The following is a 17,379-nucleotide window of genomic DNA, read 5'->3' on the forward strand; positions in this document are numbered from 1 at the left end:
CATCCGTGGGTACAATACTTTGAGTATCTCATGGCGTGCCGGACTCCTCATGGGTCTCGGTAGGGGCCTGCGACTCGAAAGAAGCGGGTATCAGGGTCTGCGAAAGCACCTCACTGAGTTCCGGCGAACCGGCGACTGGCTTAGGAGAAGCTTCGTCGTTGGTTTTGGACCTCGACGGTCTGTCTCTGTCCTTTTCTTTGTGTTTTTTGTGTACTCCGGTAGTCGGATTACTATCAGACGACATTTCAGGGTAGTTAAATCTGTGTCCAAAATATTTTGAGGCAAAAATATACCGACGCTTAATAGTGCATTGGTTAAACCTAGCACAAAACCGACAGCCAGGCACGTTGTGATCAGAGCCAAGGCAAGGAATACAGTATACATGGAAATCCTTATGAGGCATTTGCTTCCCACAAGTAATACAATTATTAACTTTTTCTGACATCGGTATGGAGCAAGAAAAAAGTTTCCCCAATGGGGTACTTAGCTTTAGTGAAGACTTTGGTTTTGAAACTCGAACTCGAAAATTTCAGGAGTCGGCCGACCGGCACTTGCGAACTGCTTCGGCACCGCACGGCAAGAAAGACTAAAGAAAATGGCGTCGGCTGCTTGTTTCATACCCCTGATGACCTGACGTCATGGAAGAGGAGACAGCAACTGACGCAGGACCCAAGACTTTGGAATTCAGGCCGACTGAGGGCAACCTGCCAGCAGATTACCCAAATGTAATGACCGCAACAGTGAAACACAAAGAACATCGGTCCATGCAGGGAACATCTAAAGTTCTGTAAATCAGGCTAGATGGGCACATATCTACCTGCAGCAAGTTCCTATTCTTTAGGAAAGCTACTGCAGCAGAGATTCCCTGTGACGAACATCTATGATATTCTTGAAAAAAAGCAAGTTGAGATTAACAATGAACCTCTTCACAAATGTTGTCTAGACAAAATAGAAAACTATAAATCTCACACTGTATTTGCAATTCTGAATGATGTACCAGATGAACAGTCAGACCTATGCCATCTTATACAGAGCAGTTCTCCAATGACAATAGAAGTACATCAGATTGTACAAGCCAGAATAAAACTCTAAGCACAGTAAGTCACAGCCAATATTAATTTCATTGATGAAGTCAGAAGTATTCTAGTATCCTACAATAACAACTTGCCATCCAGCAAGTTACACAAGGATTAACATTTTGCTGAAGAGTTTATGATGCCTGAGTATGGTATGGTGTTAATTGCCTATCTGAACTCGTCAAATGCATTTGATCGCCCTAATCCATTGCCTCAATGACTTTTGTGAAGAACCATGGCCTCAATGATTTTTTTGAAGAAGTTAATCAGGTTAAATAGGACCTCCTCCTGACAAATCCGAACTAGGTTAGAGTAAGAGTCTGAGAATCACGTATATTCTTGTTTATTAGTTCCATAACGATCCTTTCCATAGCCTTACAGATGAGGCTGCTCAGGCTTAGGGGTCTGTAATTAAATTACCCGAGACTGCTGTAAACCCACCTTTGTGCAAGGGAATGATTGTTTCTGTCCTCTTTTCAACTGGCATAAAATTTGTTTTAAGGATAATGCCGAATAACCTTTGCAAAGGGTCCGACCATTCATGTTTCAGGTTAGCCAGTAGGCAGCTCTGGAACTCAATTTGATGACTGCCTTAGACAGATAGTGCCTTGTACACTTGTCCTTGGGAGATTTGATGGGGGTAGATGTGGATATTTGATCTGAGAATACTGGAGGGAAGTGGGTGGGAGCTGGAGCTGAATTTGTCCAGTAATATGTGTTATCATTTACTATTATCTCTGCCCAGTGCTGAGCATTATTTCTGAGATTTGTAACAAAATTAAATGAGGATTTGTAGTTAACTTTCTACTGGGTGGCTATGTTACCTTGTATTTGGCTTTGGTTGATTTGATCATGATTTGGAGTTTAGTTTGGCAAGAGCAATTATGGCTTCTTGGGAATTAGATATACTTTCGTGTGCACCAAGATTTTTTTTTTATTTTGCTACAGAGCCCATTTACATTAGGGTTCCTCCACAATTTTTTTTTTTTTAAATTTTTACATTGTACTTATTTCTGGGGAGCAGATGCATCTATATAACTATTTAATCGTGCACTGACCTTAGCAGTAAATATTTCCACTTAAGCAATGATACTGTCAAAGTGGAAGAAGCTTCTGAATTTAGTCATGTCATTTAATTTGAGTAGATTAGCTTTTGCATAGTCTCTAAACACTGAGGTACTGGAAGATGCTTCTGGCTTCAGTCTTAAGGTGAATGTGACTGTGGTCCAATCTGGCCAAGGAGGAGTTTTACAATAGATGGGGTGCAGAATCGTCCCATATTGGTAAGGCCTAAATCCAGGATTTTATCTCTCCCTGGTTGTGGTATTGACTAACTGGTTTAGGGAGTTTAAGTCCAGAAATTTCTGGGCATTATATATATATATATATATATATATATATATATATATATATATATATATATATATATATATATATAAATGAGAGAGAGACAAACCCCATACTGGTTAGGTAGAAGGTATGGGCCATGTTAAAGGCTTTTATTTATAGTGAGTTGGACGTGGAGGAGTTCCAAATCATTATCTTGTCTAACAAGTGATTTATTTTTTTTTTTTTTAAGAATACATAGCCATGTCCTCCTTTAGTGCCTACGTCCAATGTATTGGGCCTGTATGAGTGATGGGCATAAAACCCTCCAGTGATGAAGTGCTTTCACTAGTCTTGAAAAAAAAAAAAAAAGTCTCACTGATGATGCATTCTATAGGGTTAGTGTTGGTTGCAAGGCAATGAGTTTCTGTTAGCATTAAGCTTTAAACTAAGTAGAATCAGGACAACGTTTAGGTAAAGTTAGACATTTTAATATACTTTGTCTAAAAAAAGGCATAATCGGAGTGGACAGGTTTATGCCAATATATGGAGGCCATGAGGGAAGAGGTGCAGGCCATCTTTGGCAAAGCAGCTTGGTTGGTCTACCATCTCATTCCAGGCTGATATATATTATACCTCCTTAGAATGACACCAGAATTTGGTCATACTGTGGGCATCATTCTTTGTGATGACTTAGTGGTTAAGTGCTGTGATAGCAAAACACTGCTCAAGGTTATGTTCATATCTGCCTCAGACATATTCTGAGAGCTCAGTCATGTCTCTGTCCAAACAATCCAGTGAGGTACATCTCAAGTGTAATTGTATAGAGTCTTGATAGCGTGTGTCCTGTGGTGAATCCAATCCCCTGACAGGCAAATGACCAAGGCTATCTCTGCAAAATCCAGTGAGTGGAGCATCAGTATGTCTTACTATGGCGTTCCCTATGTTGAGGACACTGGTACGTTGGTAGTTTGCCTTATGGTCTTTTGGACAGTGTCTGTGACTTGCAGATGTACATTTCATGCTTGTTGCTGTGTGCGTTGTGTCTGTGAGGCTACTTGCTTACTTGCTTCTTGGGTTAGTTTTAAGAAGACTTGGTGGTTTAGGTAGGGTACTTCTAAGAGCTTCAGCATATGTAGGTCTGTATACATGGTCTGAGGTGGTTGATACTTGGTTTTAGAAGGTGATGTGTGGTGCTGACAACCTTAATTGTAGCGGCTTCCTGTGAAAGCTTTGTCTGCAATAAAATTATATAATTACATCTCACACACACTATTGCACCTGGAGTCTTCAACAGCAACACAGCATCATTTTTAGTTCTTAATTTTTTTTTTTTAATGGGAAAAAAAAAAAAAAAAAACATGTAAAAAGCCTTTGATCTTTTAATTTTAGTACATTCATTTTTTTTCAGGGAAGTCAGTTATATACTCAGCTTATCAACAACAAAAATCCTTTTGTATTCTCTGTCTACTATTCGAACACACAACACAGTTTAGTGCTGAAGCACATTAGTGAAGCTTCAAAACATCATTAAAATATTATACACAACATGCCAGCTTCATGACATGGAGGAATTAGGCCCAGACTGCAACCCAGGTGTTTACCTAGTGTCTCCAGCAGTTCCCTACTGAAATTTCAGGACTGGACGTTGGGGGGGGGGGGTGAAAATACAGGAAAAGAGGCAATAGTGAACAGCTTTCTTCTCCTTTATACTTTTTTTTTTGCAATGGGGCACCCCCCTGCAATCCCACCAATGTGGGAGGTAAGCCCCCTATCGCAAGACTTCTACACACCAACTCCAAGACTGCTATTTTTTGAAGAAAAGGAACATTCTGAGAAACGGATCTCGGAGTTAGCATATGCAAGGACTTAGCACTGTAAGTCCCAACATTTCAAACAGGTACTGGCTACAAGACATGCTGACGCTGGCTTGGTAGAGCAAAGTAATGAAAAGGCTTAGCCTGCTCACCTTTCTTCAAGGGGGAGGCATATCCTCTGGGCATAGGCTTGCAGTAGAATCTCTAGTGCAGACAGAGAATCACATGGATGTGCTCGTCTGTAACAGAGGCTGAGCCATTTGCTATGACAGGCAAAGGCTTGGACGCGAATCAGAAAGTACACTGTGCACTTACTCCTTGGAAGTTGAGGAGCATGCACTGTGGGACGACAGGGCCTAAATACAAAACCATCATCCACTGAAAGGATGAAGGTCCCACCGCTGGTTCACCTGGTCTTCACTACTGGGGTCCAAGTTTTGGGAATGCATGGAATGAGGTGTTTGGGATACAGTGAGGATAGCAGCAGTCGAATGCAGCAAAAAGGCAAAGCTACATATGTACACGCACATACACACCTTGAAAAATACCATACATTCTTTGAAAAATATTTAACGTTAGAAGACCTGAAGCACTCCATTCAACACTAACCAATAAGCTACAGTGACAGTGCTGAGGAACCAATGGTTTCAGAGCAGGAAGACAAACTAAGCTGAGTGTCTCTCGATGGCAAGGAACATACAGGGCTTGCTCCAGCCTGCATCAGAGTATGTCACAAATGACCAGCGACAGAAAATAGTGCCAGAGAAAAATCTATCACTCTTTACATTATAGCTAGCCCAAACATGAGGACTACTAAGCAACTCCAAAAAGGAGTCCTAGAGATATTGTAGAGATGATCTAACAGTGGTACAAGGGCTGCAAGAGGTAGAGAGCAGCAAAAATGCCATCATAGTTTCCAGTGCAGTCCAAGTCAGAACACCTTAGAAATCAAGCTGTTTCCAGTGCATATCTGTGCTAGTGTCTTTAATGGCAATCTGCTGCAAGGGTCTTCAAAAATGATATCCCAGATGTTCAATAAATTACTGCTATCCAAGTCTACTAATCTTACCTAAGCTCCTGCACAGACGACATCCCACACTCTTCAAGAATGGACTGAATTAAGGATAACTCCTCCTCCATTTTTTGCTGGTTCACTTCTTTTTCACCTGACTGTTTCTTAGTTTCTAACAGCTCATCCACAATAGATGGCGATTCAGTAAGCCTTGGTGAACTATTACCATTGCTCAGGGCCACAGATGAGTACATGCTTTCACCAATACAAGAGGAGGCTCCTTCTCTGGATTTTAACTTCTGCTGCTGCTTCTTTAGTGTTTGGACATCTTTTTGCCGTCTCACTGGCAATCTTGAGGTGTGCTTTTTCTGAAAAACAATGCATCAGTTTATATTGGACTAATTCAAGTAATTTAAATATAACATTTTTTATAGAATAAACTACACGAGATTTATGTATATGGCAATACAAACCATATCAACAACATAATGAATCCTCCTGATCATTAGGATGACAATGAATCATCCTAATGAAAAACAGAGACAGAGCGTGGAAAACATGGACCAAAACAAACCTCCCTGCAAACTTGCTAAAATACAAAGAACTTCAAAATCAGACCAAAAAACATATTAATAAAGATGAGAGACTTCTATAATCCATCCTCAGCCTTGAAAGCTAACCCGCCAAAATTTTGGAAATCCTTAAACCACATCCTGGTGGTCCCTGTTCCCCAATCCTTGTCCTGATAACACTCCCAAAGATACTGCCCTCCACCTTCAACACATATTTCATTGACTCTATAGTCAAACTATTTAACCCCAGTGCCAATTCATCTACCTTAAATGTTTCTAACCACTCTATCAAATCACACTATACTCTCATCAAATTTGTTTTTTCTCAAACCTGTACCCACTAGCTACATCAAATCCCTACTTTCTAAACTCAAACCTTGCTCAGCTTCTGCCAACATTCCTTCCCTTTTCCTTCAGTTAGCTGCTGACTCTCTTGCTCTCCCTGTATCTATCTTAATCAACTGCTCCATTTCAGAGTCCAAAGTCCCTTCCATATGGAAACAACCTTCAGTCTACCAATACATAAAGGAGGTAACTCCTCAGACATAACTAATTTTAGACCAACTGCCATCCTCTCTCTTTTCACTAAAGTTCTAGAAAAATGCATACATAAACAAGTTATGCATTACCTACTCAACATGGCTATAGACCAAAGCATAGTACTACTACTGCCCTATCATTCCTTAATGCTATAGCCCTTGCCAGAGATAAACTTGTCTCCTGCCTATTCTTAGATCTATCTAAAGCTTTTGACACCATCTCTCACCCTCTCCTTCTGCACAAACTAACTAACCTTAACGTCTCCAATGCTACTGTTGCATGATTTTCCAGCTACCTCGTTGACAGATCTCAAGCAGTGAAGTGGCAATCTGCACTCTTCCCTCCTCTCCCAGTTAAAATGGGTGTCCCCTCAGGGTTCCATCCTTGGTCCACTACTTTTCAACATCTTCACTAATCTTCTTTATTCTTTCTGTCCTCAGTCATCACTTGTCCAATACTCTGATGGCTCTAATGTCATCACTACTGCTGACTCTCCCTCAGAACTCATCTCTACAACACATACTTCCTGTAACTTAGTAGAAAACTGGCTCTCTGATAACCAGCTAATCCTTAACCCAAAAAAAATAAGCTACTGTTTTCTTTCTAAAAAGTACAACCACATTAAATCCACTTTCACAATCCTGTCCCTCAATAACACACACATCGAGGTGGAAACTAGCACTAAACTCCTTGGTGTCATCATTGACGACCAACTTAAATTCGATCTACACATTAACAAGTGTATCAAGAAAACTCACCAGAAATTAGGGCTCCTCTACTGCAACAAAACATTTCTCACCAGTGAAGCTAAAGTAACTCTCTCTTATACCTACCTCCTACCCAGTATATTTTATGGCTCTCAAGTTCTAACTTGCCCTCAACTCCACACTCCTTGCAGAACCTGAATCCACCTACAACAAGACAGCCAAATTTGCAGCCCATCAAACTTACAAGTCACATCACTGTCTCGCACTCAAACACCTTAACTGGTTTGAACTACCTCACCAGTTTCTTCTCCCTCAACTCTAGATCATCCACTCCATCCTTTATCAGCCTTCTTACTGTCCTACCATATAATCTGTCATCTCCCACTATTCACCTGCTAGATCCCTCTGGAGCTCTAACCTAGATCTGCTACAAATCCACAAGCCTAAAACTAAGCAAGGATGTATTCTCTATAGCTATAGCCCTTTCCAAGGCATGGAACAAACTCCCACTAGAGATCAGGTCACTCAAGCAACTTAGTCAATTCATGCTAGCCACTAAATACCTGTTAAACAAATGCACCTGCCTCTGTGCCCACCCCCCTTAAACAGCTTATCAAACCTAACTGCACTCCTCTATCTGCTCCCAACCTATATAACTTTCTCTAACTCTCTAGACCTTGTCTCACATTAACTTCTCTGTCCTAAGCACATTACATAATTCTTATCTGCATAATGTAAGATTTTGCATCTGGTGACAAAACTATTGTTAGTCCTTCTAAATGATGTAGGATTTAGGGTTGCCACCTTTTCAAATGCCCAAAGTGGGACATTTTTGGTACAAACGTCAGATTTTGCAGGGCGAATAATACCCACGACCAGTACAAAGGACAGAACTTCACTTTTTTGCCTAAATAAAAGCTTATTCTTGAATCATTTTAGTTGCTTATTCTGTTTCTTATAACATTTAGGTGTTTCAGATACAAAATAACTGTTTTATGCAACTATTACATAAAATATAGGAAATAATTTTGTCCTAAAATCTCAGGACATTTGCAATTTTTTTGCAGGACACAACTGCCCAAAGAGGGACTGTCACTCGCAAAGTGGGACAGGTGGTAACCCTAGTAGGATTCTAAATCTGACAAGACAATGATTAGTTTACTGTAGTAAATCATTATTTTATGTATATGTTGCTTTGAATATTTTCTGTAAACCAGTTTTTTGTTTATTTTTGTAAATTACAATCTGTAGAACATGGAGCTTTTCTCCCTGGGCCTCCACTGAAAAAGGGCTACTTAGCTCAGACAAACCCGGCCAACAAATGTAAAATAAATAAATAAATAAAATGGACCACAGTGCTATTTACTTGATTGCTGCAATCTTTTCAAAATGAACACCACTTGCAGGATACACAGCTCACTGATAAACTGTTTTATAAACATTAAACACACTTCTTGCAGCTCCCCACTACAATGTGCAACAAACGGATACATAAATTATGGGTCTAATATCAAAGTCCCCAAAAGCAGACAAGAAACAAAGCATATGACAGAATTCAGAAAATCATAAAAGACTTAGACTTCTCTGTTTACTTCCAATCATCAGCTCGTAGAATCATGCTGCCCAACTGGCATAGTCGCCAAATGCATAAAATTTTAACACAGCAAAATGTACCGCAAAAGTAAAATTCAAACTTAAATTACATCTGCACTTCTTAAAGACTCCACCCCCCTACAATACCCCATGGTGAGGTCACATAACCTTAGATTTATAGAAATTCTTGGCATCTGCTCCTCCTATAAACATGTTGAAAACTACATATTTCTTACCTTGGAAATATGAAAGAGGTTTCATTTGTTGTGTGAGCATATTCAAAATAACAGCAGATGTTCAAAACCAAGCACAACTGTTTTAGCATTAATTAGAATGCTTCTTCCCATCCAGCCCCACTTCCAAAGCTCTGGATGTCTGTAGAGTGAAGCAGGTTTCCTCTTCACTTTGAAGACATCAGTAGGATACTTGACAGAAATGGGACAGCAGTCTGCTCCACGTTTGCTTCTGTTTTTCTGAAAATACATCACCAAGAAACATGCCTATACAGTCTGATCATCTGGTGTTCTTCTAGACAGGATGCAAAGGTTTCTCAAAAAGAATAATGTTCAGAATACTGGATTAAGAGAATTATTTTGTCTCCAGACTTGCTCACTTCATAACTTTAGAGAAAGATAAAGGTCCTGGGTTTTGGCAGGAGGAAAACTAACAAACACAACATTATTAGTTTAGTTACAGTGACTATGTTCGTATAACTGTACTACATTCATCAGAATGACCACTGCTGTAGTATTCCTAATGAGTGGGAAAAGTACTAAAGCAATATGCATCCCGGTAACAGTCCAAGGCTGGAGGTATGCACAAGTCCTGCAATACTGCAGTGGCAAATCCTGCTCTCTTCATTGAATGTGAAGATCTAATCACCTACAAACAATGTGGATGGAACGCCAAGTGCCCGCTTCACAAATGCTTTAAACTGAGATACTCCTGTAAAAGGCAGCTGTGACAGCAGCTACTCTAGTGAAGTGAGCCTTAACCTACTACATTCAATGCTTTTCTACAGTAGGCATGACAAAAACAATACTATTAACTAGCCACAGAGGCAATCGGATTGGAAACTGATCTGCCACATTTCCCTGTTGTAAAAGAAACACAGCTAATCTGTTTGCCTGAGGTCCTTGGTTCTTTCAATATAATATTTAGCTACTTGAAAACATCCATCAGTCGCAAGAGCACTTCTTCGTTTTCAGGTTTAGGGTGCAAGAACAGTAGCTGAATAGTCTGGTCCAAAGATGACCGAGGCCATCTTGGAAATACAAGAAAGGCAAGTCTAAAGTGGCACCCTGCCCTTGTAAAAGAGACAACCAAACATCAGGTTTGGTAGTGTTGATATTCTTCTTGAAAAAATTAGTGGTACCTGATAGTGTCTTCTGGGACAGGCACTGAAGTGGTTCAACTGCTGCAGTGCAAACACAGTTGGGTGGGTATCACCTTCTAAACTACAAAGTTAGTCTCAGTGAGTGGGAAGAGGTCTCCTTGCAGCCCTCAAGAGAAGGGAGAATTTTAAAAAATGGGGTAGAAGAAATGGCTGAAAGAAAAAAAAAACATTACATCTGTGTTGTCCATTTTCATTCTTCCTCAACTGATGTGTCTCAGATTCAACGCAGTCACTTCTAACAGATCCTCGGATCCAAACTCTCTAGCTCCTCCCTTTACTTGTAATGCCCCACCCACCTACCACACACTAGATCGATTTTGCTGCCCATAGCAGACAGTGGATAATACCTTAATAAAAGTCAAGAAGGTATATAATTAGAACGAGCTCAAATGAGGAACAATTCCCAAACTGAAACCTTTAGACCTATCCAGGAGCAAAAGGGAAGGAGGTTAGGAGGACGGGGGAGTTGAAGAATGAAAATGGACAACACAGATGTAATGTTATGGTGAGTACATAACATTACATAACATTTTATCTGTCATTTTCATTCATTTCTCAACTGATGGACAGAATCTTCAGCTAGATGAACCTTGGGTGGTCCTCATGAAGGATATTTCAGAATACTGTGGAGCCAAATGGAGCTCTGTTCCTAGAAACAGAAATAGAATTTGTAATGAGCAATAACCGATATGAGCACTGGACTAAGTGGCAACCACACAAATGTCATCTACACAAGTTCTTGACCAAAAGGCTGAATGAGCTCTAGTAGGCTTAGGCAAGGACAATCCCCTTTTACTATAGATAAAGGAGAAAGAATAAACACCTTAGATAAGAAAGACCATTCCTGGCTTTCACAATAGCCAATTATCAAATTTAGGTCAACTTGCTCATCTAAAAACCAAGAAAGGGACTGGAGAATTGTGGGGGGAGGGGGTTTGTTGAGGAAAAAATGAAAAACAACACAGGTGGAACATTATGGCGAGTACAAAACTATTTTATCTGATGTTGTCAATTTTCATTTTATCCTCACATACGGGACAGAGTCCCCATCTACCTTTTTCCTGGGTTGCCTTATGGAAAGATATTCCTCAGAACCACTGAACCAAAGTAGGCCCTACCTCTAGAGGTCAAATCCATCTTGTAATGAAGGCATGAGGGGTAGCCTAGGTTGCTACTGCATGAATGTCATCCATGGATGCTCTGGACTGAAAATCTGAAGAGGCGGCCATAGCTCTAGTGGAATGAGCTCAAACAGTTTTCGGCTCTAAACCTGGTCTCTTGTAAATAAAAGATATGCAGTCTGTAATCAATTTAGCTAGAGTCACTTTGGTCACTGGGAGACCCAATCTATTTTCTGATAAGAGACAAACAATTGACTGTTTTCTTATGTTTTTTGTTCTATGAAGGTAAAAACACAGTTGTCTATCAACAAATAACAAATGCAGCAAATATTCACCTTTACTGGTGAAATCTTGGAAGAAAACTGGTAGATTAATGGCTTGGTTGACAGTATTCTCTGACACTATCTTCGGTAAGAATGAAGGATTAGTACATAAAGTGACCCTGTCTTTGTGGAAAGTCAAGTATGGTGGTTGGGATAAGGCCTGAATCTCGGAGATTCTTCTTGCAGACGTGATGACTACCAAGAATATGGTTTTCCAACAGAGAAATTTAAGTTGACAGGTAGCCGCTGGTTCAAAGGGAGGCTGTATGATCTTCTGTAATACCAAATTTAAGTCCCAAGGTGGTGAAGGATCTTTATAAGTTGGCTTGAGTAAGACAGCTCCTGTAAAGAATGCTTTGCGTATCTTATGTGAAATGAGGAAGGAACCAACAAATCAAATGTGAAAATTAGAAATTGCAGCTAGCTGCACTCTTATCGTAGAATAAGCTGACCCCTTGTTAAACAGCTTTGCTAGAAACTCTAGAATAGTGTGGATAGGAGCTGAAAAAGGGTCTACATTGTTCTGTTGAGACCAATGTATGAATCTCCTCCATTTACTGTTATACAACATTCGTGTAGACGGCTTATGGAAGGGATATCTGGAATTGGATCCAGAATCCATGGTTTCTTCTACAGGTGAGGCCAAAGAAAGGGAAACCAGATTTGACGAGGCCAATATGGGACAATGAGGATTACTTCGCTTTTCAACCCGTTTGCTTTCTAAAGAAATTTGAGGACTAATGGAGTTAGTGGAAATGCACATAGTAGACAGGGAGGTCAATCGTGAGTGAAAGAATCTCTCAGGGACTCCCCTCTGGGGAGATCAGGGCAAAATATCTGCTGCATTTGTTGCTCAGGGAGGATGCAAAAGGTCACAGCAAGGTTGGCCCCAGTTGCAGAATATACTTTCTGCCACTTTCTGATTGAGGGATGACTCTTGAGGCATAATAATGGATCTGCTCAACTTGTCTACTATCATGCTGGACTTTCCTGGAATGTGCAGTGCAACCGGAAAGTGGTTGGATATCATCTTCCACTGTCACACTATGAGCATTATTCGACATAAGGGGTATAAATCTGGTTCCCCCTTGCTTGTTGATGTACCAGACTACCAACATGTTGTCCGAGTGAATCGCAATTGTCCCCAGAGGGAGAGCATCCTAAAAGGCTTGCAATGCTAATAGCACTGCCCTCCTCTCTAGGACATTTATGTGTAACCTGGCCTCTTGTATAGACCATGAGCCTTGTCACTGCTTTTCCCAGATAATGTCCCCCCCCCACCCTATCTGCGAAGCATCTGTAGACACTGCAGCCATGGGGAGAGGGGGTGCAAAGGTGGGACCTTGTATAAGTTGACCTGACTGAATTCACCACGAAAAATCCTTTTTGCAAGTGTTCGCAATTCGTATTGAGGCTGACATGGGTTGGTGAAGGATAGACCACTGTACTGTGAGAAGCCAGTGTAAGACTCTAATGTGGAATCTTGCTAGTGGAACAAGTATTATTGCTGCTGCCATATAAACTATGGCCTGAAGTACTGTTTGAGCAGATACTCAAACTGCGCAACAATTTTCTGACTTGATCTCTTATGGTCACAACCATCTTGATTGTGTTTATATTTACTCCTATGAAATCCAATTCTTGACAGGGGTCTAGCTGTAAGTTTTGTAATTTACTTAAAGAACAACTTCAAAGAACCATGTCTTTTGCTCCTAGAAGTAGATGCCCAGTCAGGGCAGTTATGTCAGTTATGAGCCAATCGTCTAAATATGGAACTCTGCTTCACATGGATGGGGAGCCTGTTACAGTGATGGGGTAATTTCTTGGATACATACCTGCTGGAAAGACGGTATGTATGCCAGAGATTACCCCATCTCTGGAACAGGCTCCCCCCCCTTCCATGTGAAGCAGAGTTCCTCCCTAACCCAATTCAAGTGCAACCTAGACAATTGGATGGAGAACAGGAAATTCATCACTGGTTTGGCACCTATGTCTGTAATGGACACAGGCAACCTGTAAATGGTTCATCTCCAAGGCCCTAGCTTGTAAACGTTTCATCTCCCAAGCCCCTGCTTACATTTATCAAGGGCATTAGAACTTGTCAGAGATTTGGGATGCATGGCTAGGCTTAAAAAGGCCCTTGTGGTAGTTGTACCTCTCAACCTGTTAGAGCAAGAAATCTGGACAAAGCCATAAACAAAAGTGGAACAAATGCCCAAAAATAGGGACAAATTTTAAATACTGCTCTTACAAATTTAAAAAGTTGATAGAACAACAGGTGTTGTATTAGTATGAATTTTCTGAAGGATATAAAGTCTGAAACTCAAATGTCTGTCATTTTCTAACTTCATTCTTTAATTATTTGCAATTAATTTGCCAGAAAACCACAATTTTATGAAAAACGGACCAAAAATATGAGGTAAAAATATGGACATTCTCCAAAAATCTGTACAGTTGAGAGGTATGCTCAACACCTATGAACTACTCCCATACACTTGGTGAACAGACTGGTGGCTGTAGTGAGGCCAAATGGCAGTACTCTGAACTAGTAGTGACTGGCTCCGAGCTGGAAGCGTAAATGACTTCCGGCTTGCATGTCCATCTTTATATAGTAGCATGCATCCTGAAGGTCTATCAAACACATCCAACTGTCCTTTTCTAAGAATGGAAGAATGGGCTGAACTGTGCCCATCTGGAACTTGTGCCACTGAACAGATTTGTTCAATCTGCTGGGATCCAATATCGGTCTCCAATTCATTGTCTTTTTTGGAACCAAAAAAAAAAATCATGAGCAAATACTGGATTCGCTCTGGTCTGGTGGGACTTCCTAGATGACTTTTGTCTAGCAGCTTTTGTATCTGAATAGCTGCTTGCTCCCTTTGGGTAGAACATCAGGGAATTTTTTATTTTTTTTGCTTTGGAGCGATGGATGGGAAGAGAGAATATAATATCCTCTGGATATTTCCTCTGCACCCATTTGTCGTTTATGTTCAGCCAGGCTCTCCGGTGCAGGGATAGTTGATCCGCAATTGCTTCCAGAGGAGAGCAACTGAGCCTCCATTCAGGAGAGCTGAAAGGGTTTCCTAAAGCGTCCATCTCTGGAGCCTTAAAGATGCTAGCCCCCTATGCCAAGAGGGCAGCGTCTTTCATTATTATTATTCCGCCCTCTGCCCGTGGAAGAACTTTCAGTACATGATTGAGGAAAAGATACTTGGGATTTTCTGAACCACATTTTTCCAATGCTCTTTTGATTTTCTGAATATAGTCTCTAGGGATTAGAAAAACGAATGCCCAAGGCAGAAAAAGTCTTTCCATCTTTCTCGCACCTGGACAGAGTAATTCTGACTTTTGGGCCAAATAGGGAAGTGCTGTCAAACAAAGCACTGAAGAATGAAGATTTAAATGGTTCAGCAAAGTTGCACACGTGCAGGCTTGCCTCCTCATAGAGATATCTGAACCCACAAGCTGTACTTATCCCTTCATTTGCACGTGAAATGAGCCTCATTAAAGTCTGTAACAGCATGCAGGGTGGCTAGCTGAGAAGTAACCAAATCCTGTACCTCTTCAGACATAGCTCCTGAGAGAGAGCATCAGCTCCTGGATCAAATCCCGCTGCAATTTGGTAAAATGGGAAAGATGAATCAGTGACCTCAAAGCAAAGGTCACTGAAGAGAAAACACATTTCCTACATCTATCCATCATCCATCACACACAAACTATGCGAGTCACTTAACGGAATCCTATGACCGCATTTGGAGCGCTTTTTGAAGCCAGCTGGCTTATCCATTTCTTTCTGCCATACTGGACTTCAGACTACAAAGAAAAGAGCTTTTATTTATTTATTTTTTTAAGTCATCACAATAAAGCTATACATGTCTCTCTCTCTCTCTCTCTCTCTCTATATATATATATATATATATATATATATATATATATATATATATATACACACACATATACACATATACACATATATATATATATATATATAAAATGGGAAAAGGAGATTACTAACAATAGTAGTAAAGGAGTACAGCAGTACAGGGAGAAGCAATTACTAAAATAGGGGTAGGAAGAAAGGACTACTGATGACAGCACTAGAGTACCTCAGTACAAGACAGAAAGGTAAAAACAGTGAGAGAAAGGATAAGGGGAAATATTTAGATAGCTAGCTTTTAAGGTTTTAAGAAAAAAACAAGATTTGGTAAAAAATGCTAAATATTTACTTAACTGCACAAGAGATAATGGAAGAATCACGTCTTTGCGAAGCAGCAAATGAGATCTGAGGTGATTGGAAGAGAAGCATTATGGGTAGGGTACGTTTTTTGGTTGCCCAGAGCTATTGCAAAGGCAGAGTCAGATCTTAGGGATCAGATCCGAACCAAAACAGGACAATAAAATGTTAATGGATAACATCAGATCTGACTTTCCCAGTCTGTTAGGTGAGAAGGATATGAACTGGTCAGTCTTCTGGAAATCCTTGGCTCGATGGAGATAAAACCAAAGTTGCCTACTTACATCCAAAAGATAAAGCATGTACTCTCCCTTGTTTGAAAAATTTTGGAAGAAAACTGTGATATTACTGACCTGGTTGACATTAGACTCGGAAGCTACCTTAGGCAAAAAAGGGTTGGTCTGTGGAAAACCAGATAAGGAGATTTGAAAGCTAGAGTCTGGAGTTCAGATACTTGTCTAGCTAATGTAATGGTGACTAGAAAACTGGTTTTCCAAGACAAAAACCTGAGGTCTGACCTGGTTGAGGGTTCAAAGGGGCTTTGGGTCAAAGCTTAAAGCAATAGTTAAAGCCCAAGGAGGTGTAACATTCTTCACTGGAGGTCTAAGTAGAAAAGTCTCTGAGAAAGGCTCTACATAATCTGAAAGCAGTAAAGTAAAAAATATTTTCACCTAGAAGGAAATCTGAAATGGCAGCCAACTGGTGTTTTCTTTGTTGCACATCCCTCTTAAGGGCCCAAAACATGAAATGTGTTCCATTTACTTTTGTAAGCTTTTTAAGAAGATAACAAAATATGACCGATCAGGGAGGACAGCCTGGGCTGTCTAGCAATTAGTGGAACTGAAGAAAGTACACAGTCAGTTTGAGGCCTGTTATGTTCAGATGAGTCTTATCTGTTGGGTGAGACAGGAGGGTCTGGATTTGATGGGTGAGACAGGAGAGTCTGGATTAGGATCCAGCATCCAGGCTGGATGCAGAGGATGAGGCCAGAAAAAGGGAAAATAAATCTGACTATGTCAAAAGGGTGCAATGACGACAGCTGTGCTTTTTTAACAGGTATGCTTTCTGTAGAAATTTGTGGGTCAGAGATAATGTTGGGTAAGCACAGAGATGACTGGAGGGCCACTTGTGGACTACAGCATCCCTTGGTGACACCCCTGTTGGAGAAATCAGGGCAAAGAACCTGCTGCCCTTGTTGTTGAGAGAAGAAACGATCAGGCTGCAGTATGGGTGACCCCATCAATGGAAAATTATCTCTACTACTTTGACGTGGAGAGACCACAATTTAGGTATCCAAATGTACCTGCTTAGTTTGCCCACAATCACGTTGGCTTTCCCTGGTATGTGCATTGCTATTAGAAAGCAGTCAGAAAAGATTGCCCATTTCCACACACTCACTGTTTCTCAACATAGTGGGCGAGATATGGTTCCTCCCAGTTTATTGGTGTACCAGACTACAGACATTGTCCTTCTGAACAGAAACCATCCTGGATGGACAGAGTATCTTGAAAGGCCTGCAATGCTAGGGTAACTGCTCTCATTTTCAGGACATTGATATGAGTCTTAGCCTGTTCTGGAGACCACATACATTGAATTGCCCTTTACAAGCATCTCCACCCTAGTTGAGAGGGGAGTCCATGGCCATGGGCAAGGGAAGAACAA

General features: G+C 40.7%; 1 protein-coding gene across 5 annotated transcripts in view; it reads right to left on the bottom strand.

Moving 5' to 3' along the window:
- Positions 1 to 17,379, bottom strand: part of LOC122791042 (myomegalin-like) — a 3,200,315-nt gene that overhangs the window by 1,363,629 nt on the left and 1,819,307 nt on the right. For all 5 annotated transcript variants that reach the window (XM_044058817.1, XM_044058818.1, XM_044058820.1 and 2 more), the window contains exon 30: positions 5,289 to 5,599. In XM_044058817.1, the coding sequence (XP_043914752.1) occupies positions 5,289 to 5,599 (311 nt within the window). The remainder of the gene's footprint in view (positions 1 to 5,288; positions 5,600 to 17,379) is intronic.

Source organism: Protopterus annectens, chromosome 16.part0, assembly GCF_019279795.1.
Source record: "Protopterus annectens isolate FY-2018-M chromosome 16.part0, PAN1.0, whole genome shotgun sequence".
NCBI lineage: Eukaryota > Metazoa > Chordata > Ceratodontiformes > Protopteridae > Protopterus > Protopterus annectens.